The sequence below is a fragment of the Nelumbo lutea genome, chromosome 1 (genome assembly GCF_056320005.1).
Source record: "Nelumbo lutea isolate HS-2025 chromosome 1, American lotus-T2T, whole genome shotgun sequence".
Classification (NCBI taxonomy): domain Eukaryota; kingdom Viridiplantae; phylum Streptophyta; class Magnoliopsida; order Proteales; family Nelumbonaceae; genus Nelumbo; species Nelumbo lutea.
This window is the reverse complement of record NC_142684.1, coordinates 202,306,758-202,328,352: the sequence shown is the minus strand read 5'-3', so window position 1 is coordinate 202,328,352 and position 21,595 is coordinate 202,306,758. Positions and strand designations below refer to the sequence as shown.

The 21,595-nt window shown below is 44.1% G+C and overlaps 1 protein-coding gene across 1 annotated transcript; it reads right to left on the bottom strand.

Annotated features, from left to right (window-relative positions):
• Nucleotides 1-15,595: 15,595 nt before the first annotated feature.
• LOC148880420 (squamosa promoter-binding-like protein 7) lies at nucleotides 15,596-21,391 on the bottom strand. The gene is made up of 3 exons (XM_088962308.1): nucleotides 19,991-21,391; nucleotides 19,499-19,617; nucleotides 15,596-16,227 (listed from the first exon to the last, which is right to left on the bottom strand). Exons 1-3 carry the CDS (start codon nucleotides 20,635-20,637, stop codon nucleotides 15,782-15,784), a joined length of 1,212 nt encoding a protein of 403 aa, XP_088818434.1. The 5' UTR covers nucleotides 20,638-21,391; the 3' UTR covers nucleotides 15,596-15,781.
• Between the last annotated feature and the right edge of the window lie 204 nt (nucleotides 21,392-21,595).

Below are 21,595 nucleotides of genomic sequence, written 5' to 3'. Positions count from 1 at the left end.
CCTCGTAGTTAGTTTGTTGCCGCTCGCTTTAAGTAGTTAGGGCATTGAGTGCCGAGGCAAGCCACACGTCCGCAGTGAGGCTCGCTTGGCTCTAGAATTTCTTTAAGTGTTTACTTAGGCAAGGCCGAAGTGACCTGGCGACTAGACCTGTTCATGGGTCGGGTAGCCCAATAGGTAGTCCCGGTCCGGTCCCCATATGGGCTTGAACATAGATTTGAGCCTATGGGCTTGAGCACGGGCCTCAAAGCCCAAGACCGACTATTTTACGGGCCGGGCTCGAGATTTGTTAAAAAAGCCTGGCCCGACCCATCTTTTAGGTTCAATAAAAAACTCACCGGCGCAACCTCACACTCTTAGGCAGACAGAACCGGTAAACTGTCATCAACAAAACTAGTGAACTCCAGCGGACTGGCAATGAGTTCTCTCTCTCTCTCTCTCTCTCTCTCTCTCTCTCTCTCTCTCCTCTCCTCTTCTCACTTCTTCTACAGAGTCAGAATCTCATATGTGAACTCAAGCACCGGCGGCGGCGGTGAGTCCTCTCTCTCTCTCTCTCTCGTTCCTCTTCTCGCTTCTTCTCTCTCAAAATCTCAGACGCGAACTTAGGTAGCGGCGAGGCGGTGAACACAGGCACCGGTGGCAGCAATGAATCCTCTCTCTCAAACGTGAACTCACCAGTGGCGAACACAGTCATCGGCAGTGAGTTCTTTCTTTTGTTAGGTTGGGCTTCGGGCTCGGACCTGGGCTTCAGGCTTTGTATTTGGGTCAGGCTTAGGCCTAACAAAATCATGTTTATGAAGAGTAAAAGCCTGGCCCGAACCCGACCCATGAATAGGTCTACTGGCGCCATAGCCAAGGTGTACGCTGAGGAACCTGGGGGGATGAGGGGTCGAGGTGGAGTGGTGCTATTAGGGTACAACTCACCTAGCTTGTTTCCCACCAAGTGTTTCCTCAGGGAAGGCCGAGACGTCACACCAGTGAAGCAGGGGGCTCGAGCTGAGGCAAACCATCGAGGCAATCGGGGTTGTCATTTTTATTGCGCTAAGTATTGGTAGCCGAGGCGATCACCGTCCACCAAGGCCTCGTTCGCCCTGGCCTGCATGTTTCTAGTGAGATGCTCGTCTGAGGGTCATCACAGTCTTCTGCATCAGTCCGTTCCGAGTGCTTATCCCTCGGAGGAAGGTTTTGCACATCGGCAAGTCGCGACGCTGAGGGTTTTTGAGGACTTAGGACACACATACATTCAGAATTTGAGTCGAAGAGGATCTTTTGCTTCATTCGTTCATTAGTGAGCCACAAGTAGTTACATTTATTGAAAATACATTCATAGGTTCCCCGGGGCACAGGTCTATAGGGGCCTTTCGGGGACCATGACCTTTTTGATAACGAGGTCTCCTTCTCTGAAGTGTCTTTCTTTTGCTTTCGAGTTGTAGCGGGACACGCGTTGCTGGTAGGCAGCTACCCTGATCTTCACCTGCTCCCGGGCTTCTTCTAGCAGATCCAGGTTGGCTCTGAGGGCTTCGTTGTTCTCTGCTTTGTTGTAGGCTTCGACTTGGAGCATTGGCTGGCCGATCTCTCTGCGATTACCGCTTCCCTACCGTAGGTCAGGCCGAAGGGAGTTTCTCCCGTGGTCGTCTGAGATGTTGTTCAGTATGCCTAGAGTACATTGTTCAGCTCGTCGGCCCATAAACCTTTATCTCGGTCGAATCTTGTCTTTAGCCCATCTAGGATGGTTTTGTTGGTGACCTCGGCTAGGCCATTTGTCAGGGGTAGCCCACCGAGGTGTACTGCTGTTTGATGTCGAAGGAGGCACACCTCTCTCAAAATCTAGCAAAACTAAATTGCTTTCCGTTGTTGGTGACTATCATGTGAGGGAGGCCGAAGCGACAGATGATGTTCTTCCAGAAGAAGCTCTGGATTTCCCGAGCTATGATAGTGGCTAAGGGCTCGGCCTCAAACCACTTGGTGAAGTAATCGACGGCGACAACGAGGTACTTTCTACCCCCGTTGCATGTGGGAAAGGGCCAATTAGTTTCATTCCCCATTTTGCGAAGGGCCAGGGGCTGCTAATGGCTGAGAGTTTTGTCATAGGTTGATGACATATGTTGGCGTGTCTCTGGCATTGATCACATCTCTGCACTAGTTCAGCTGCATCTTTGTGAAGTGTTGGCCAGAAATATCCCTATCTCAATGTCTTCTGGGCGAGGGCCCTACTGCCGAGGTGGTTTCCGCAAATGCCTTCGTGAATTTCTCTAAGCACATATTCCCCTTCCTCGGGGCAAAGGCATCGGAGGTATGGTAGGGTGAAACATCTTTTGTACAATTTTCCTTCAAGCAAGGTGTAGAGGGCTGCCTGACGTCGGAGTCGTCTGGCTTCGTTCTTGTCGTCGGGCAGCTGTTCCTTCAAAAGGAAGTTGATGATGGAATCCATCCATGATGACTCGGCCTTTATTGGTAGTACTTGAGCCTCTTCAATGGACGGTCAAGGTTGCTTCTCCACATGAACTGTGCAGCCGAGGACCGTGCCCGAAGTGCTTGTTAGCTTGGATAGCACGTCGGCCCTCACATTGTCAGCTCGCGGAACTTGCTACAGGGTAAAGGGTTGGAGATGGCGGGATAGCTCTTAGACTTTGGCGAGATACTTGGACATGATTTGCTCTCTGACCTCGTACTCGCCGTTCACCACCAATTGAGAGTCGCTAAAGGCTTCAACATGTGCGGAGCTGAGGTCCTTGGCCAGTTGCAGTCCGCCAAGTAGGGCTTTCTACTCGGCTTCGTTGTTGGATGCTAGGAAGTCGAACCTCAGAGCGTATTCGATGGTTGAGTTGTCCGTGGTGAGGAGGATAAGGCCAGTGCCACTTCCTTTGGCATTGGACAACCCATACAAAAAGCACCCAATTAGGGGGAGCATCTCCAACCGGGCGCCCTTCTCCTGGTTCATCTTCTAGGGCCTGGGGAAAGCTCGGTTGAAGGTGCACTCCGTTACAAAGTTGGCGAGGGCTTGTGCTTTAACGGTGGGCCTCGGCTGGTACCGTATGTTGAATTCAGAATGCTTAATGGCCCAATTGATCAGACGCCCCGAGGTCTTGGGCTTGGCGAGGATAGCTCTAAGGGGCTGATTTGTCAACACTGTGATGGTGTGAACTTGGAAATACGACCTAAGCTTCATGGCTAAAACAACGAAAGCGAAGGTCAGCTTCTCCACTTTAGGGTATCTGGTTACGGAATCATACAGTACCTTGTTGACGTAGTATATTGGCTTCTATGCTCCATCTTCTTTGATCAAGACTGAGCTGACTGCTTCGTCCCCGGCTAACAGGTACAAATATAGAGTTTCTCTTGGGACCTAGCAAGCCAGAAGGGGAGGGGAGGCGAGGTACTCCATGAGTTCATCAAAAGCATACTGACATTCCGTCATCCACTAGAAGCCTTTTAGTTTCTTAATGGCTCGGAAGAAGGGAAGACATCGGTCAGTTGACTTTGACATGAAGCGGTTGAGTGCCGCCACTCGTCCAGTGAGCTTCTGGGTTTCCTTCACTGACAGAGGAAGTGATATGTCTAGTATGGCCTGTATCTTCTCAGGGTTGGCCTCAATGCCTCATTGAGTGACGATGAAGCCTACGACCTTGCCCGAGGTGACGCCGAAGGCACACTTGTTGGGATTTAGCCTCATATTGAACCTCGACAAAGTGTCAAAGGTCCCAGCCAGGTCCGAGAAGTGTGCTTCTGGGTTTCCTTCACTGACAGAGGAAGTGATATGTCCAATATGGCCTGTATCTTCTCAGGGTTGGCCTCAATGCCTCATTGAGTGATGATGAAGCCTACGACCTTGCCCGAGGTGACGCCGAAGGCACACTTGTTGGGATTTAGCCTCATATTGAACCTCAGCAAAGTGTCGAAGGACCCAGCCAGGTCTGAGAAGTGTGCTTTGGCTTTAAGGCTCTTCACCACCATATCATCTACATAGGCTTCAATGTTCCTCCCCATCTGGTTCTTGAACACTATTAACAAGATGATGGTAGGTAGCTCCTGCATTTTTAAGCCTGAAGGGCATCACGTTGTAGCAGTATGTACCGTGCTCGGTGATGAATGAGGTCTTCTCTTCGTCTTCTGGGTGCATCTTTATTTGATTGTATTCGAAAAAGGCATCCATGAAGATGCCCTCCTTCTAGCGCCAACCTCGGCCCACGGCCTCGGCTACGGTGCCAAGTCACTTTGGCCTTGCCTAAGTAAACACTTAAAGGAATTCTGGAGCCAAGTGAACCTCACTTTGGACATGTGGCCCTGCCTTGGCCCTCAATGCTCTAACTACTTAAAATCGAGATTGCAACAAACTAACTATGAGCTATGAGTGAACTATACATGCTTTTGTGTGTTGTGGTCTCATCGTTCGGAGGGGCAGGTTCAGTTAAGTCTCTCAGTTCAATCCGGTGTCGAGTAGTTTATCAACTTCCTCTCCTATGGCCTTCCATCGCTCCGGTGCAAAGTTCTTCTTCTTCTGTCGAACCGGCCTAGAGCTTGGGTCCACGCTCAATCAATTCGGATAGGCTCTCCAGGGGAAGGTTGGACCTGACGGGGATTGTCTTCTCGGGCTCATCCTCGTCTAAGGGAATCGATACAAGGTCCTCGACCAGTTGAACTCGCTTGTTGACTCCTCTCTGAGGTTGAGGCCCTCAAGTGACAATGCTTCTTTATTCTTGCCGTTCAGCGCTGCCACATAGCACTGACAGGCGATATGATGATCCCCTCGAGCAACTCCAACGACGTGCTCGGTCGGGAATTTGAGGGTCAGGTGGTAGGAGGACATGGCGGCTCATTGCACACGAAGGGTCACTCTCTATGATTGCATTGTAGGGGGAGCCAATCCTCACGACAAGGAACTCTGTCATCCTTGTCACCCGTCGAGGCTCAGTTCCTACCGTGACTGGTAGGGGGATCTTTCCTTCTAGCCTAATGACATTGCCTGAGAAGCCAACAGTGGGACGTTGTTGAGCTGGAGGTGCTCTGGCGCTATCTTCATCTTTTCAAAAGCTTCATAGAAGAGGATGTCTATCGAGGAGACACTATCGACGAGAATCCTCTTGACTAGGAAGTTTGCTACTACGGTCGAAATCACCAACACATCGTCATGGGTGATTGTGATCCCATTGAGGTCATCGTCCATAAAGGAGAGGTCCTCCTGCTGCTTTGGCCTCTTGGGGGCTCACCCTTGGATGTTTAACTACCTGGCGTAGGCCTTGCGAGCCAAGGCCGAGCCCCCGATGATGACGTCAATGACTCCGACGATCTGCTAGTGCTGTTGCTGGGAGGACAAAGCATCGGCTTCGCTGTTGATGAATTGCTTCAAATGCCAGCAGCGGATGAGGGACTCTATTTCGTTCTTTAACTCATAGCAGTCATCGGTGTCGTGGTCGATGCCACAGTGAAACTTGTAGTACTTTTTAGGGTTCCCCCTCTTGGGGTTCCTCTTCATATTCTCTGCCCACTTGACGAACTTCTCCTCGCTTATCTGCATCAGGATTTGGGTCCAGGAGGAGATGAGTGGCGTATATTGGCTATAAGTCGTGGTTAGGGCCGATGACTTCTTGTTATCTTTGCCGCCATCACCTCGGCGGTCTTCATTCTTCCTTTTCTTACCCGAGGGCCCGCCGTTGTGCTCATCCTCCTTCTCCTGGTGGTCCCCGATCGAAGCCTCTTTGGCTGCAATGTACTTTTGAACCTTTTTGAGGAACTCCAACTTTGTCTTCGACGGGGTCTTGGCGACCAAGCACTTGAGGGCAAAGGTAGGTCAGAGATCGTTGATGGCAGCATGCATTGAGACCATGGGGTCGAGGTCCCTGACCTCGAGCTCTTTTTTTTTTTGAAGCGGTTGATGTAAGACCACAAGCTTTCGCCTGATTTCTGCTTGATGAACATGAGTGAGATGACGATCTTCTAGCACCGTCTGTTGCGAATGAAGCTGGCAAGGAACATGTTGGCGAACTGCTGCCATGAACTGATTGACCTCGGGGGGAGGCTAGAGAACTAGCAGCTTGACGTCAAGGCATCAGAATACCCATAGAGTATCATGAGCACTCTAAAACTTTCTAGGTGGTTGTTGGGGTCCAAGGAGTTGCCGTACATCTCCAAAGTAGGAGCCTTGAAGTGTGGGGTGAGTGGCTCCAAAATGAGTTCCGGGGTAAATGCGTCCATGCAGCCAGCGGAATTTCCGTGACTAGTGGAGGTGTCAGCTCGGCTCTCCTTGACTTGGCAGAGCTTTCTCTATTGGCCCTGAGCTCGGCTCACAGTTCTGGAAGCCCTGAATCGATAGGGGCATGGGCCCTGCTTCTGTCATCACAGACTTAGATTCCTAAGTACTCCGAAGGCTGGTGGTTGTCTTCAGATCGTGAGGTGGCGGCCAAGGTGTCTGCCATCATCCTTGGGGATCTCCCTTCGGTGGCGGTGATGCTGCTCCGAAGGTTGGTGGTTGTCTTCAGATCGTGAGGACACTTCTTCTCTTCGGCTAAGAGGTTGAACATTCCTCCAAGGTGAACTAGGGTATTGGCCGTTGCCTGACTCCGTTTGTTCGGCTAGCTTATTGTCGCTCTGGCTGAGGGTTGGGGACTCGATATGCTCGCCTCGTCCCTGGTCCTCTGACACCCTAGCGGGGCGGTCGCCTCATGAGGGACCTCCTGCTCGTGGGGAGACTTCTTCTACACACTGAGTGAGGCAGTCCAAATGATCAAGGACTGCCTGAAACTACTCGAAGGTGACTAGGTTTTGGTTGTTCCTGGTTCTTCGCACCATGACTTTCGAACTTAGGAGGAGTTAGAGATTTTTCTTCTTGTGAGTTTTAGGGAATCGTCTTAGTAATGCTTCCCATAAATGGCGCCAATTGTTGCTGCCCGAATTAACCGAGGGCAACAAGGTAAATTTGCTCCAAAGTTCTGAAGGCAGGCCAAAGGCTTTGAGGATTCAGAGGAGGGTAAGTCGAGGCCTAGAATTGTAGGCCGAGGTGGGATTCTCCCTTCTGACTATGGTAGAAGCCAAGGACTACAGGTCGTTGCCTTGGTGACGAGGTCCCTAGAGATCCAAGGTACTGCAAAACAAGAGATGTCAGAGGCCTCGGGTGGAGATCCGAGGCAGAGGATCCGACGCTCAAGTTAGTGCAGGGTGCAAGGTGGGGGGAAGGTGCAAACGAGTTCTCGGTGGTAGTCCTCGGATGCATTGGATCCCTAGGAGTAAACGCTAATGAATCAAGGTAGGTGCAAGAATTTAATTCAAGGCACTAGAAGTTTATGCGAGAACTGGATCAGGATTTTGGGGTCAGTATCCCTTGTCAATGGAGAGTTACCTCATATTTATACTTGAACAAACTGGAGGCAGATGGGAATGAACTTACCAAATGAGAGTCGTACGAAGTCAGGCAATAGGTCCTTGCGAGTACACCTAACTGCTCTGCAGTTGGCTTCATAAGAAGGCAGCATGGCTCCCCTCTGTTATGGCTGGCGCTGTCAGGCATTAGTGGGCTGGGCCTGGCTAGTCCACATCAATTACAAATAAGAAAACCATGGAAATAGTCAGGCTTAGTGATCTTTATTGTGGATGTTCCTTCTTCTTCTTTTCTCCAAGGTGGAGAGGGGGTTTATTGTCTTGATTGTTGACTGTTATGGAGGTGTTATATGGATATGATAAACATGTCTAGAATTAAGGGGGTGTTTTATAGAACATAGTGTTATTTATCAGAATTCATGAATGGGTTTTAATTGGTCAAAACTTTCCATACCATATTTTTTTTTCATCATAAATCTTCCCTTTTGAAAAATAAAAATAACTGCCGGCAAAATTGTATTGTTTTTGCTGACATGGCATTTATTTTATTTTCAAAAACAAAAATCCAACTATTGTCAAACACCTGCTAAAAGGCCCATCAAAACAGGCAAACTTTTTTCTTATTTTGTATCATCGTGACTCACCCTTCCATTTCTATCACTCGTTGCTTAAAAATTAAGGGGGGCGGGGTCCATCAATCCATTTCCAAGTGGCCCCATAGTAAGAATCTCATCTTTAATTAGATGACTGGAATGTAGGATATCTTTCCTACCACCTTTAATCCTTCACCACCTCAGTGCCCTCAAAAGGCAAGTTGGACTGTTGGGTAATTAACCACTGGATTCATTATAGGGCTTTCTTTCTATGCTTTCGATGTTCTATATATTGTAGTAGTAGTAGTGGTCTAAATAAATAAATAAACCCACAAGTCACAATTCTCTCTCTCTCTCTCTAAAATACCACACATACCATACCTCCAAGGGTTCAACCCCTTTTTTGTATTCTAGTGTTTCTTTAACAGTAAGAGGCTAAAGCTATAAGAAGCCATAGAGCATGGTGGGTCCTAGTCTCTCTGCAGTTTCTATTATGACGACCATTCCTGACTCAACAGGAGTGTTATTGCCGATACCTTTTAGGGAGGCACGTGGAGGTCCTCTAGAAGTTAGTGTAGGGTAATGTTGGCGTCAGGTCTGATGTGGAGTTGCAGGTCACACGTGACCTGCACGTGATTAATGAGAGAAAATTGTGCATCAGTGGGGACATTAGTCGGATGGGGAGACAACATATTAACTTCATGCATTATTTGCACAATGTCCTTAGATCACATATTCACAAGTGTTAGGTGACAACAAAAAATTTTGCCTACCATCATACAATCAAACCATGTGGTGTAACTAAATTTCTCGTGTTGGATATTATTTAAGAAGAATTGAAGAATTGTTGTAAAATTATGTCTAAATGACTTCCATCCAAGATCAATTAAACGGGTAGAGAGAGAGAGAGGAGACTCACCATTCTTTATCGTCTTTGGGTTCAGAAATTCTGACGCAGCGTGGAAGCAATGAGAATCGGAGTTGGCTATGCAAGTACCGGGTGTTCGCTAGCACCTAGCGAAAAATACCGATTTCTCTAGGAGAGAGAAAAATGTAGCGAAAATAGAAAGAAGATAACTTGAAGAAATTCTGAAAATCTGAATTATGAATTGATGAATAACTTTGGGAAAATAGCAGTATTTATAATACATTTGAAAATTGTAAAAGGACTAGGAAAGAACATGAATCTTGATCTTGATTTTGATCCTCTTGGGCTGTCTTGATAAGGTCGAACCCTCTTGGATTTCTTGGGCTTGATCTTCCACCGTCCGATCTCCCTGGCTCTCCTTATGCATGAATCTGGGAGTCTTGGATTTCTTGATGCTTCTTGGAGTCTTTGTTGGATCTTGATTGGAGTCTTGAGTTCTTACTAATCTTGGAAGAGTCTTAATAATCTTGGATTCTTGATAAGTCTTGGAGTCTTGGATTAAGTCTTGATGGATCTTGAATTATCATTTCTTGACTTATCTTGGACTCTTGACCTTATCCTAGGAGCTGCCGCCCCTAGGGTGAGATGGGCCTTGGGATGGGCCTCCATCATTCTCCCCCACTTGGAGAGAACTCGACCCCGAGTCGTGACGAGGATAGGCAAGTGTTATCTTTGGCAGATACCGGTGAAGGTCAGCAACGTTGAAGGTCTTGGATATACCCATATGATCTGGTAGGTCTACTATATAGGCATTATCATTAATCTTCTTCACGATCTTGTATGGACCATACTTCCGAGGCTTCAACTTGTTGTAGGTACCTACAGGAATTCTTTCCTTCCTTAAGAAGACCATAACCTCATCACCTACATCAAACACTTGAGGTCAGCGGTGTTTGTCTGCGGCCATCTTGTACTTGGCGTTGGATTGCTCTATCTTCTGCTTCACGGCGTTTTGGACGGACTGGATTTGTTCTTCCATCTGCTCTGCTGAGATACTGGCGCTGGGTACCTTGGGTAATTCCACTAGATCCAGCGCATGGTTAGGGACTTTCATGTACACGATGGAGAATGGGGATCTGCCTGTGGAACTATGCACTGCATTGTTATAGGCGAACTCAGCCTGAGCTATGGCGAAGTCCCACTGTTTCGGTCGTTCCTGGCATATGCTGCGAATTAAATTCCCTAAGGTTCGATTTACCACTTCTGTTTGTTCATCTGTCTGCGGATGGGCTGTACTGCTGAAATTAAGTGATGAATCAAACAACCTCCACAGGGTCATCCAAAAGTGACTGAGGAACCGTGTGTCACGATCTGAAGTGATGGTCTTGGGTACCCCATGTAAGCGAACAATCTCCCTGAAAAATAATTTGGCTATTGCGGATGCATCTGTTGTTTTATTGCATGGGAGGAAGTGAGCCATTTTTGAGAACCTATCAACCACCACGAAGACGGAGTCCATGTTCCTTTGGGTCTTTGGCAAGCCTAGCACAAAATCCATGGACAAGTCTTCCCATATAGCAGTAGGAACGGGTAGGGGCATGTAGAGACTTGTGTTCTGGGTTTGTCCCTTAGTTGTCTGACAAACATAGCACCTGCTTACGATGGTAGACACGTCCCTTCTCAATTTCGGCCAGTAATATCGCCCCTTAATAGCTTCTATTGTTTTGTCCCTTCCCAAGTGTCCTGCTAGTCCACCCCCATGCAAATCCCTGATGATCTTTTCGCAGAGGGAGGTGCAAGGGATACACAGCTGTTCCCCTTTCATAAGGAACCCGTCATAAATAAAGAAGTCTTCTGCTGACTGCTTATTCACACATTTCTCCCATACCTGTTGGAAGTCTTCATCTCGGGCATATAAGTCTTTTAGGCACTCAAAACCCACGATCTCAACGCTGAGGGTCTTGATGAGAGCTACACGCCTACTAAGTGCATTAGCCACTTTATTTTGCTGTCCTGTCTTATACACAATTTTATAAGGGATCTTGTCTAGGAAAGCAGACCATCTGGCATGTAAATCACTTCTTAATTGCTTTTGCCCACTAAGATATTTTAGGGCCTGGTGGTTAGTATAGAGAACAAATTCTTTTGCAATTAGATAGTGTTCCCATGTTTTCAAGGCTCTTATCACAGCATAAAACTCCTTGTCATAAGTAGACCACTTTCTCTTGGCTTCACATAATTTTTCACTAAAGAAGGCAATGGGTCTTTTCTCTTGGGACAATACAGCCCCCATGCCAACTCCACTGGCGTCACATTCAACTTCAAATAATTTATTGAAATCTGGTAAGGCAAGAACAGGAGCAGTACATAACTTTTCTTTTATGAGAGCAAAACTTTGCTCTTGTTCTTCTCCTCATTGAAATTTCCCCTTTTTCAAGCATTCAGTAATGGGAGCCATGATACTACTAAAATTCTTAATAAAACGCCTATAGAAGGTTGCCAACCCATGAAATCGCCTGACATCTGTGACAGTGGATGGGGTCGGCCACTCCCTAATGGCTTTCACCTTTTCCTCATCTACTTTCACACCATCCTTGCTTATAATAAATCCCAGGAATAATAAATTATCATTCATAAAGATGCATTTCTTCAAATTAGCATATAATTTATTTTCCCTCAATGTTTTCAGGACCTCCCTAATATGTCCCACATGCTCAGTGATAGATTTGCTGTATATCAAAATATCATCAAAATAGACTACCACAAATTTACCAATGAAGGGGCGCAATACCTGGTTCATCAGCCTCATGAAAGTGCTGGGTGCGATGGTTAGTCCAAAGGGCATGACCAACCACTCGAACAAGCCATCTCTAGTCTTGATGGATGTCTTCCATTCATCTCCGGTACGGATCTTGATTTGATGATATCCACTCCTGAGATCTATTTTTGAGAAAACTGCAGCTCCGCTTAGTTGGTCCAGCATGTCGTCCAGCCTAGGAATGGGAAATTTGTACCCAATGGTGATCTTGTTAATGGCCCTGCTGTCGACACACATTCTCCAATTGCCATCCTTCTTAGGTGTTAATAAGTCAGGTACTGCACAAGGACTCATGCTGATTTGAATGTGTCACTTTTTCAATAATTCTTCTACATTTTCTCGTAAAATTTCATTCTCCTTAGGACTCATCCTGTAATGTGGGAGGTTAGGTAGACTAGCATCTGGAACAAAATCAATATGGTGATGTATATCTCTCATGGGAGGGAGTTCATTTGGTAACTCCTCTGGAACTTCATCATTAAATTCATCCAGTAGTCCATGTATTTCAGCTGGAATTGTATTTTCATCATTAACATCTTCTCCTTTTACTACTAACAAATGTATCTCATGAGTATCCTTACATTCTTTAACAAATTCAGCATGATGATGGGTGATGGTAAGGAAATTTTTCTCATGTGCCTTTGGAGTATTTGTAATACTTTTTTCTGCTATGGGTAACAAAGTATAACATGTACCTTCTTTTTCAAGTTGGTAGGTATTCTTCCTACCCATGTGCCTTGCATCTGTATCAAATTGCCAAGGCCTCCCTAACAAAATATGGCAAGCATCCATATCTACAATATCACAATATGCTTCATCATGGTACTTACCAGTTGAAAAAGGTACCTTGCAGCGTTCTTCCACTTGTACGCCGCCTCCTTCCTTGATCCACCCAATTGTGTATGGGTTGGGATGTTTTTCAGGAATCAGCTATAATTGTTGGATGACATCCCTGCAAATAATATTTTCTTGACTACCACTGTCAATAATTAAATTAAATAATTTTCCCTTGACAGTACATCTGGTACGAAATAATCTGTGCCGTTGAGAAGTATCCTTATTTTTCTGAGACAACATTAATTTTCTTACCACACAAGTATACTCCTCATGTTCATATGGACCCTCTTCATCCTCCCCATCAGGTCCACAATATACCTCTTCCTCAATATCTTCTTCCTCTTCCCTTTCTACCATATTAACTGTCTTCCTCCTGGGACAGTCACTGGATCTATGTCCAACCTCATTACATTTAAAACATTTAATAGGAGCAAGCCTTGCATAAGGGTTACTGGGTTTAGGAGGGTTGGAAGGATTACCTCGAGTATGTCCTCCTGTAGTAGCCTTACCGGCGTTACTTGTACTTGCCGGGTGAGAATGTTGTACTGTCGGAACTGATTTGTTCCTGTCGACAGTTTCTGGTCTGTTGTCGCTCCTGCTGTACCGGCGATAATTATCACTGCGTGCCTTGTCCTGAAACATTAATTATGCTTTCAAAGCTAGGTTCCTTGCTTCCTACACACTAAGAACCATGTGTACACCAATTTTATCTCTGATAGACGGTCTTAAACCGCTTATATAATGGGTTGTCTGCTGGTTATCACTTTCAGATAATTGATTTCTTTCAGATAATCTCAAAAATTCAGATGTATATTCATTAACACTACGAGAACCCTGCGCACACCTCTGATAAGATTCAAACATATATTGTTCATAGTCAGGAGGTAAAAATCTACCTCTGATTAATTGTTTCATGCGCCTCCAGGTTCAAACAGGACCCCTTCCTTCTCTCATCCGGGTCTCTCTCATCCGTTCCCACCAAACAGATGCGCCTCCCTTTAATCGGAAAGCTACTAATTTTACCCTTCGTTCCTCTGGTATTTCCATGTAATCAAAGAACCTATCGACTTCTGTGATCCAATCCAGAAGTCTCTCTATACCAAGATCTCCACTAAAAGTAGGAATATCTACATTGAGTTTAAATTCATCATTATTCCTACAGGGGTTGAAATTACCTTGATTATGCTAATTTCTACCGTTTCTGTCGTTGCCGGGAAGAACTGGAGCACCACCAAATTCGAAATCATCATCACTGTCGTCGTCAAGAACTGGACATCGGGACGCAGTAGCGACGGGTGGTCTGTCGTGGTCGTCTCTTGCGATCTGCTGTGGATTTTCCCGGATTCGTGGGACAACCTCCCGTAACAAGGTTTGCAGTTGTTCAGTCACCTCTACCAACTGCCGTTCGATGTTACGTGTGGCTGTACGCTGCTCTTCGATTGCTCTCCAAACAGTTGGGAACCCCTGATCTCCGTCACGGGGTGGGTTGTGACTACTACCGTCTGGGTTGGACATGACTGGGCGAATTCCCTGTTCTGATACCACCTGACGCAGCGTGGAAGCAATGAGAACCGGAGCTAGCTATGCAAGCACCGGGCGTCCGCTAGCACCTAGCGAAAAACACCGATTTCTCTAGGAGAGAGAAAATGTAGCGAAAATAGGAAGAAGAGAACTTGAAGAAATTCTGAAAATCTGAAGTATGAATTGATGAATAACTTTGGGAAAATAGCAGTATTTATAATACATTTGGAAATTGTAAAAGGACTAGGAAAGAACATGAATCTTGATCTTGATCTTGATCCTCTTGGGCTGTCTTGATAAGGTTGAACCCTCTTGGATTTCTTGGTCTTGATCTTCCACCGTCCGATCTCCCTGGCTCTCCTTATGCATGAATCTGGGAGTCTTGGATTTCTTGATGCTTCTTGGAGTCTTTGTTGGATCTTGATTGGAGTCTTGAGTTCTTACTAATTTTGGAAGTCTTGATAATCTTGGATTCTTGATAAGTCTTGGAGTCTTGGATTAAGTATTGATGGATCTTGAATTATCATTTCTTAACTTGGACTCTTGACCTTATCCTAGGAGCTGCCGCCCCTAGGGGTGAGATGGGCCTTGGGATGGGCCTCCATCAAATTCTCATTAATTTGTCATCTCCATTGTCGTTATGGCTGCATTTGGAAGCAAAATCTTGTATTTTGTATTATTTTGTCTGTATTTGTCTTTTATATATTTGTATTTGTACTCTTTCGAGATAGCCTATACTGTTGGTCGGCTGAGTTGGTGCAAGTTTGAATTGGTTGGAAGGCCCCCATTTGAAATACGATAAATCAGATAAAAGTGTTGGGATCACCATCACTAGCAAACTTTGGATAGAGTTTCTTTCAGGTTTTGGTTTGAAGGAAAAGGTAGGGAAATGAAGGGAAATATAGGAAAACCCATACAAAGTTTTCTTGTCTCTTAAGACTTCAACCCAACTAGCATAATCAACCAGAAAATATGCCAGGGAGAACACTACATTTTTTTAATTACTTAAAAAGAAAAAAAAAAATTTAGGCTCCAACGCCGTCGAGGATGTGATAATAATTAAAATAAAAAAGTCAAAGCTCAACTCGGTAAAGAAAATTTGAAAAAAAAAAAAAACTCCAATTCAAAATTCCCAACCCAACTGCAATGAACAGCAACTGCTTTCCCTGCGAATTATGAACTGTAACTTTTTTTTTCTGCTTCTTCAATATTAATCGAAGAGAAATTCTCCCACGAGGGACGTACACTGAAGTCTGATCTCCGAAAAGTTGTTGAAAGCGACTACACTTTGAGAGGCCTTATTATACGCTCTGCAGGTCAGAGAGATGATTAATATTGCCTAGAGTCAACAAAGTAAAACAGCCATTGTTACCATTGAGGAAAAATATCAATTTCGGAACTGATCCTACACTCCACAGAACAGAATAGCCGGATTCATCGGACGGATTACAAGTATATATCTGACATTAATGGTAAAAAGAATGACTGGAGAATGTCAGAATGCCTTCAACCTTTGGTAGTGTCGCTTTAGTTTCATCGAGTGTATAGTGCTCGATTTCGTATCCCTTCCCACCTTGACAGAATGAGATATATTTTTACAATAAATCCATACTAAAATGATAGAATGCAGCTTATGGAGGGATGGACACATGATAAATCACATCTTGTATATGGAAAGTCCCTTCTCTGAACCCCCTTCCTTTCATCAGATGCAATGTGGCTCAGAGTTCAGACTTCATCAGAAATTCCGAATGAAAGTAGGAACATAACACAATAAGCAAACAGTGACGATTAAGAAGGAAGCAGAAAAAACAATAAACAAATGAAAAAAGAACTTCAGATGACATGAGTTCCCTCCAAAGACTTCCATATCTCACAGCATTCATCCTCCTCTTCCTTGGACTTTGTCTTGCCAGGTAGGAAGCCGAAAGGCGAGCTTGGCATCTGCATCAGGTCTAATGTCACATGGGCATCACCGTCTTGGAATCTGTTCCACTCGGTTGATTCCGGGAATGGTTGGTGTTGGTGAGGGTGAGGCACTATTCCTGGTTGGGTGCCACCCAACTCATCCATCGCATGGTGGTGCCAGGCCCTGTCCAAAAAGAGCTGCCGGGCGAGGGCTGCTGCTCGATTCTCTGCGATCAACTCGCGTAGTGCAGCACTAGACCGAGAGGAGAGGTCAGATGGAGAAATCCAGGAGGAAGACTTGGATGACAGAAGAGAGAGAGCACGTCCTGACGACGATGATATGCACGAGAATCTTCCACCCGTTGATTTTTGTTCTACACAATATACATAGCTTAATCATCAGTGATCAAAACTGTGTTTACTTCCCTACTTGCAATGTGGATATCGACTAAAGAAGTACTGAAGAATCTAAAGCTACAAAGAGACTGCAAGGTGAAAATTTTGGCTGAATAACAAAGCCCATAATTTTCTAGAAACAAGCACTAAATCATAATGCTGCCTGGAGAACAAGCACAAAGATCATGAAAATCAAATAAACATCAAATGGACGAAATAGATCATCGTAACCGCAATTGCAATGACCCCAGAAGGTTTGATGTAGAACAAATGAAGTATATTCTGCTAAATTATTCAATTTTCAAATCCTAGGTCAAAGATATGAACAAGGCTTGATGGCATTTCTAGCCCTCTATAAGTTGGCAAAATGAGTTATAAATAAAACAGGCGGAAACACTGGGATAAAAAGTGAAGCTTCATCAAGAACATTTTTGAGGTACAGTTCATATATATTTGTCATTGTTAATTTACCAGAAACCCTTCTAAATAACCAAAAATGAGATGAACCCCGCAATCCAACAGAAGAACCGACCAATTTAACAAGCTTTCAATGAACACATCCATTTTCAGTTGATGCAAGTGTTATAGCTGCTTCCACATGAAGGAAAATGACGAGCACAGGGAACCAGAAAAGATGCACAATTAGAGGGATTCCCAAACAAGTTCCCTGATTATTTTTGAAAAAAAAAAGATTATACATAATTTGGAGAACTAATTAAAGCAACAATCACTTTTAACTAGAAAAAGAGTGCAATGCAATATCCTACATGATGCTCCATCTCTAGCAAATAATATGCTAACAAGGAAAATCTTCAGAACCTTCTCACGCCTAAAGCAACAGGAAAGCCACATAGTTGAGCACTAACTAGTTTCATCAATTAGAAGTGTATTAAGGTTGAAGAAGTCTCATAACATTTGGACTTTGTTCATGAGAAACAATTGAATATTTCTCATGGCCCAACTTTAATATGAAATTTAAGTTCCACAGATATTACCTTTGTCAATGTTTTCACTTCCACAAATCACTTGACAAGGCATGGCACAGTTCATCAGGTGCATGAACGACAAAACTCCACTTTGACCATCCCCCCACACTAGTACTTTCCTCTCTAATACATGGTATTAACCAATTATGATATACAAGTTTCAAAAATTGTTATATCTTACATGTGGAACTAAAAACCTGTGGAAGAATGCAGGGTAACAATTCTGAGGGAAAATGAAACCTAATAGAAGTTTAAAAAGCAAGATAAAAATTCTCATGGTACCATACATGAAGAAAGGATCCATCAAAGAACCCATGAACCAAATTCATACTCATTGCTTCTGTAATCAATATATATCCATGCACATGACTAAATAATCTTGGCCTAACTTGTTCATTTTTCCATGCGTTGGGGCTATCTCCAGATTTACAAACACAATTTTTTTGGTTCAGTTCTTTTTAATTTTATTGCTTATCTATTTGGAAAACGTTGCTGACCCCATAATGGCCTACAAAATTTCCTTTAAATTAGATCGGTGTGGATAGATCACACGACAAATGGAAAGCAACTCATTCAAACCACCTTCCTCGAGTTCTCTAAACAATATCTACTTCAATCTCCCTTTCGAAATCAATGCATAAACTGAGGTGCTGAATATAATCATTTTAAAGTAACTCTTCATCATCAATTGGCGTTGAATTTTTATTTATATTCCTGTAATTGCAAGATCCACATAGCACATATTAAATAAAAATTTAACAGATGAACTAATTGGTTTGTGCCGACATGATTTAAAAATTTTTCAACCTGTGATGCCTCCATTCATTGAATAAAAAAGGGAAAAAAACATACCAAAGAAAACAGTGAATTTTGTTAAATTTATTTCTATTAATGGATGATAATTATCCTAGACCCTCCCACTTGCCCAGGCTACTCCTCATTAATGCAGTCATAGGTCATCCATCTCAATTGACTTCTCAGCTACATCAGTTTTCTGAAAATGAGAGAAAGTAGGCGGCAATTTTTGCTTAGCCAAATACATGAAAATAATTGATTTCCCCTACACAAACCTCCCTTTTCTTAATTGTTTTATTAAACCCCCAAGGCCTGTGTGGAGGAAAAGAAACTAGGAAAACTTAGAAACCAAAAACCAGATGTTCCATCAATAAAAATGAAGATGCTCTACAGTCTCCTTGTCCCCCACCCAATACGGAAGAGAAGAGCCATGATGCAGATTTGAGGAAAAGAGTGTCCTAAACAAATAGTATAAATGGTTAAAACAAGTTGAAAGGCTTAATATATTTTCAAGTGAGCTCCCCCTCCCCCAACACAGACACACAAACAAACACAAAAGTCAAAGGATATTAATTGCCTCTATTGACAGTAAAGAAAATTATATCTATCTTAGCATCTGGGATGCTGGCACCAAAGTCAAAACCCACCGTCCCACCCTCACCTCTTATGGTTTTCATTCACCTTACAAAACCCTCAAATTGAACCCTTCAAAAAAACTGATGTACAAAACTAATCATAGGCCAAATTTTAGTGGTAAGTGATAAATGTCATGTCGTAAGGTATTGTGAAGCTAAAAAAGGTCATGAAGCATCAAAGACAAAGAGAAGCGCATCAGCATTTGTTCACAACTGACTTTATATTAGAATATATGCACACCAATCAATGACTGTTATCAGTATACAGTAATTGGAATGTAGTAATGGGCAAAGCTGCTAGTCAGGAATATTTCGTACATTTGAAACCGAGAAATGTGCAGTATAGGATGGTCAAATGCTCTAAATCAGATTACAAGAGTTAAAGCATAGACAGTGGTTCCAAACCAAACTTTAACCTGTTAATCCATTAATGATTAAAAGTTTTAACAGAATTTTGAAAAGAAAAAACTTTCTTGAGATCGTTTTTTGTGTTGAGATACTGAACCATTGATAATGAACAAGTAAAAAGACAACCATGTAATTGCTAAGAGAGCTAAGTTTTTGAACTAGCTTGTTCTATTGAATTTCAATTTAACGCAATAAAATCTAGTATATTATAATCCATATACATAGCATGTTCTTAATAGTAAACACAAAATTAAAGGACAACATTCAAAGAAAAGTCATAAATCGGCATCAGACCCATATCAAACATGATTAAATTGCAATTCGAGCTCTGAAAAAAATAAAATAGTAAATACGGTTGAATTATCGTTTTAAGCTTAACTTCATTTCTACCAGTTTCAACAAAGAAAAAGGAAAGAAGAGTAAACCTTGAGATTGGTTCCTGGAAATAGAATCATTAGAGCTCTTCCTCCTTCGCTCGTTGTGACCAGCTAATCTCCTCCTGCAACTCCTTTTTGAATCGTCGAACTCTGATACCACATGAAACCTACACCAATCCTAACCCAAATAAGAAGCAGATCAAAACAACCCCGAGAAATCCACTTGAAAGGAGAGGACGAAAAAATTAACGAATGACTTGAATGAACCAAAAAAAAAATGAAGACGATATCAAGAGTATAAATCGGCAAAATATCTGAGGATTCTGCCAAGTAAGGGAACTGTAATCCTGATTTTTAGAATTGAAACTTGAAAGCTACAAAGCTTTTTTTCTTTTTTTTTTTTTTTTGAAAAGAAAAGAAATGAAAAACTTTTATTAATAATAAACGAAGTGTAATGCACAGTTACATCCAAGGTGTGGACTGTAAAGAATGAGCAGGAGAGAGGGAGAAAGAAGAAAGAAATGGAGTTGAAGTAGGCACCTGCTGCACTGCTGGCAGAAACGCTGCTCGATCCCAAGCACCACCACCTTAGGCGCTTTGGAATGCATCTCGCACACTTTGTGCCTCCGGTGGTAATCCTTGGCATTCAAAAGCGCGACATGGCAGCCTTCCACCTGACACCTGGGCACCGCTACCGGGGATCCCATTCCAGCAGCAGCAATAGTAGCGGCCGCGGTTGTCGACGACGACGGACCGCCAACACCAACGCCGACATCATAGGATCTGCCCCTCTTCTCGATGGGGAAGCCGGGTACGTGGCGCTCCCCCAACGGCGTACCGTCCTCGAAGTAATGTCGCTTGCCTAACTTCAAACAGGCGAGATGGGGATCAGGGTGCACGTGGGAAGCCGCAGTGGCGTATAGAGACGGATAGTGGTGGAGGTGGTGGTGGTGGTGCGCATTGTCCCCCTGGTGAGGAAACATTATAGCATGCGCTGCTGCTGCTGCTGCTGCTACTGCGGTCGATGTTGTCGTTGTTACAGCGTCTACGTTGAAAGAGTTGTTGCTCCAATCGAACCGAGACGTCCCCAGCTCCCAAATATCCCACGAGTGATTGACGTTATTACTATTTTGCCCTCTGCCACTTCCTCCATTGCCGCTGAATAATCCATTTCCGCCATTTTCCATCACCCTCCTCACTCTCTCTCTCTCTCTCGCGTCCTCTTGTTGCTCCTTAATATATCTTTCTTTTTTTCTACTACGAGGCTGCAGTACAGTCTATTGGTGGGGATCTGTTTGTTGTCTTTATGAAAGTAGAAACTAATGCTTAATGCTTATATTTCTGTCTGTGAGTGTAAGGAGGAAGAGAGGCAAAGAGCAGCAGTTTTGGTGTTCGCTGCTGCTTGGCTGTTCAGTGTTGAGTTCTCCTCCAGTAAGGTCAAGTCCTTTTAAGGGAAAAGCTGTACACGCAGAGGGAGAGAGATAGGATGATAGAGAGGGCGAGCAGGAAGTGTCTCGTTCTGTGTTATGGTCCAATGGGCGTGAAGTGTTCAAGTGGAGAGAAAAGGCTGCAGAGACGAGCAGAGCAGAGAGAGAGAGAGATAAGTGAGGGGAGAGGCGATACGTGGGAGTGGGAATCAGGGGAATACAGCCTACAGGAGAAGTTGAGTTGAGAGGTCTCTCGGTCTCGGTCTCGTGGGGGAAAGGAAACTAGGGAAGGGGTCAAGGGTGAGACGTGGGGCCGGACACGTGGGCTGAAATGATCCAAGGGGAAAGAGAAGTCAGTAGTGAGGAGGACACAGGACTGAAGAGAGGAGAGAGAAATAAATAGAGAGAAAGAGGAGTGGAAGGCGATGATGAGTGACTGTGTGAGCGCGAGAGAGGGGGGAAAGGAGAGATGACAAGACAGAAGAGGGAAGGGGGCATTTACAGCGCCCCACCCTCACTTGTTTCTGAAAAGCTTATATCCCATATCAAATCTTTGGCAGTTCGGTCTTCCTTTTTTTTTTTTCCCTTCTATTTTCATATAATAATTCTCTTCTATATATCTTTATACAGAGATAGAAAGAAAGAACTCCTGCACCTGCAGTCATTTTTTTTACAATTTTTATTTGTTTATTTTATTTTATTTAATTTAATTTGCATG

Excerpts from the sequence above, each read along its gene's own strand:
- LOC148880420 (XM_088962308.1), bottom strand. The coding sequence starts at position 20,637 with ATGGAAAATGGCGGAAATGGATTATTCAGCGGCAATGGAGGAAGTGGC. Across the intron at positions 19,618-19,990 it reads TTCTGCCAGCAGTGCAGCAG|GTTTCATGTGGTATCAGAGT; the intron begins GTGCCTACTTCA and ends GGATTGGTGTAG. Across the intron at positions 16,228-19,498 it reads TTCCAGGAACCAATCTCAAG|AACAAAAATCAACGGGTGGA; the intron begins GTTTACTCTTCT and ends TATATTGTGTAG.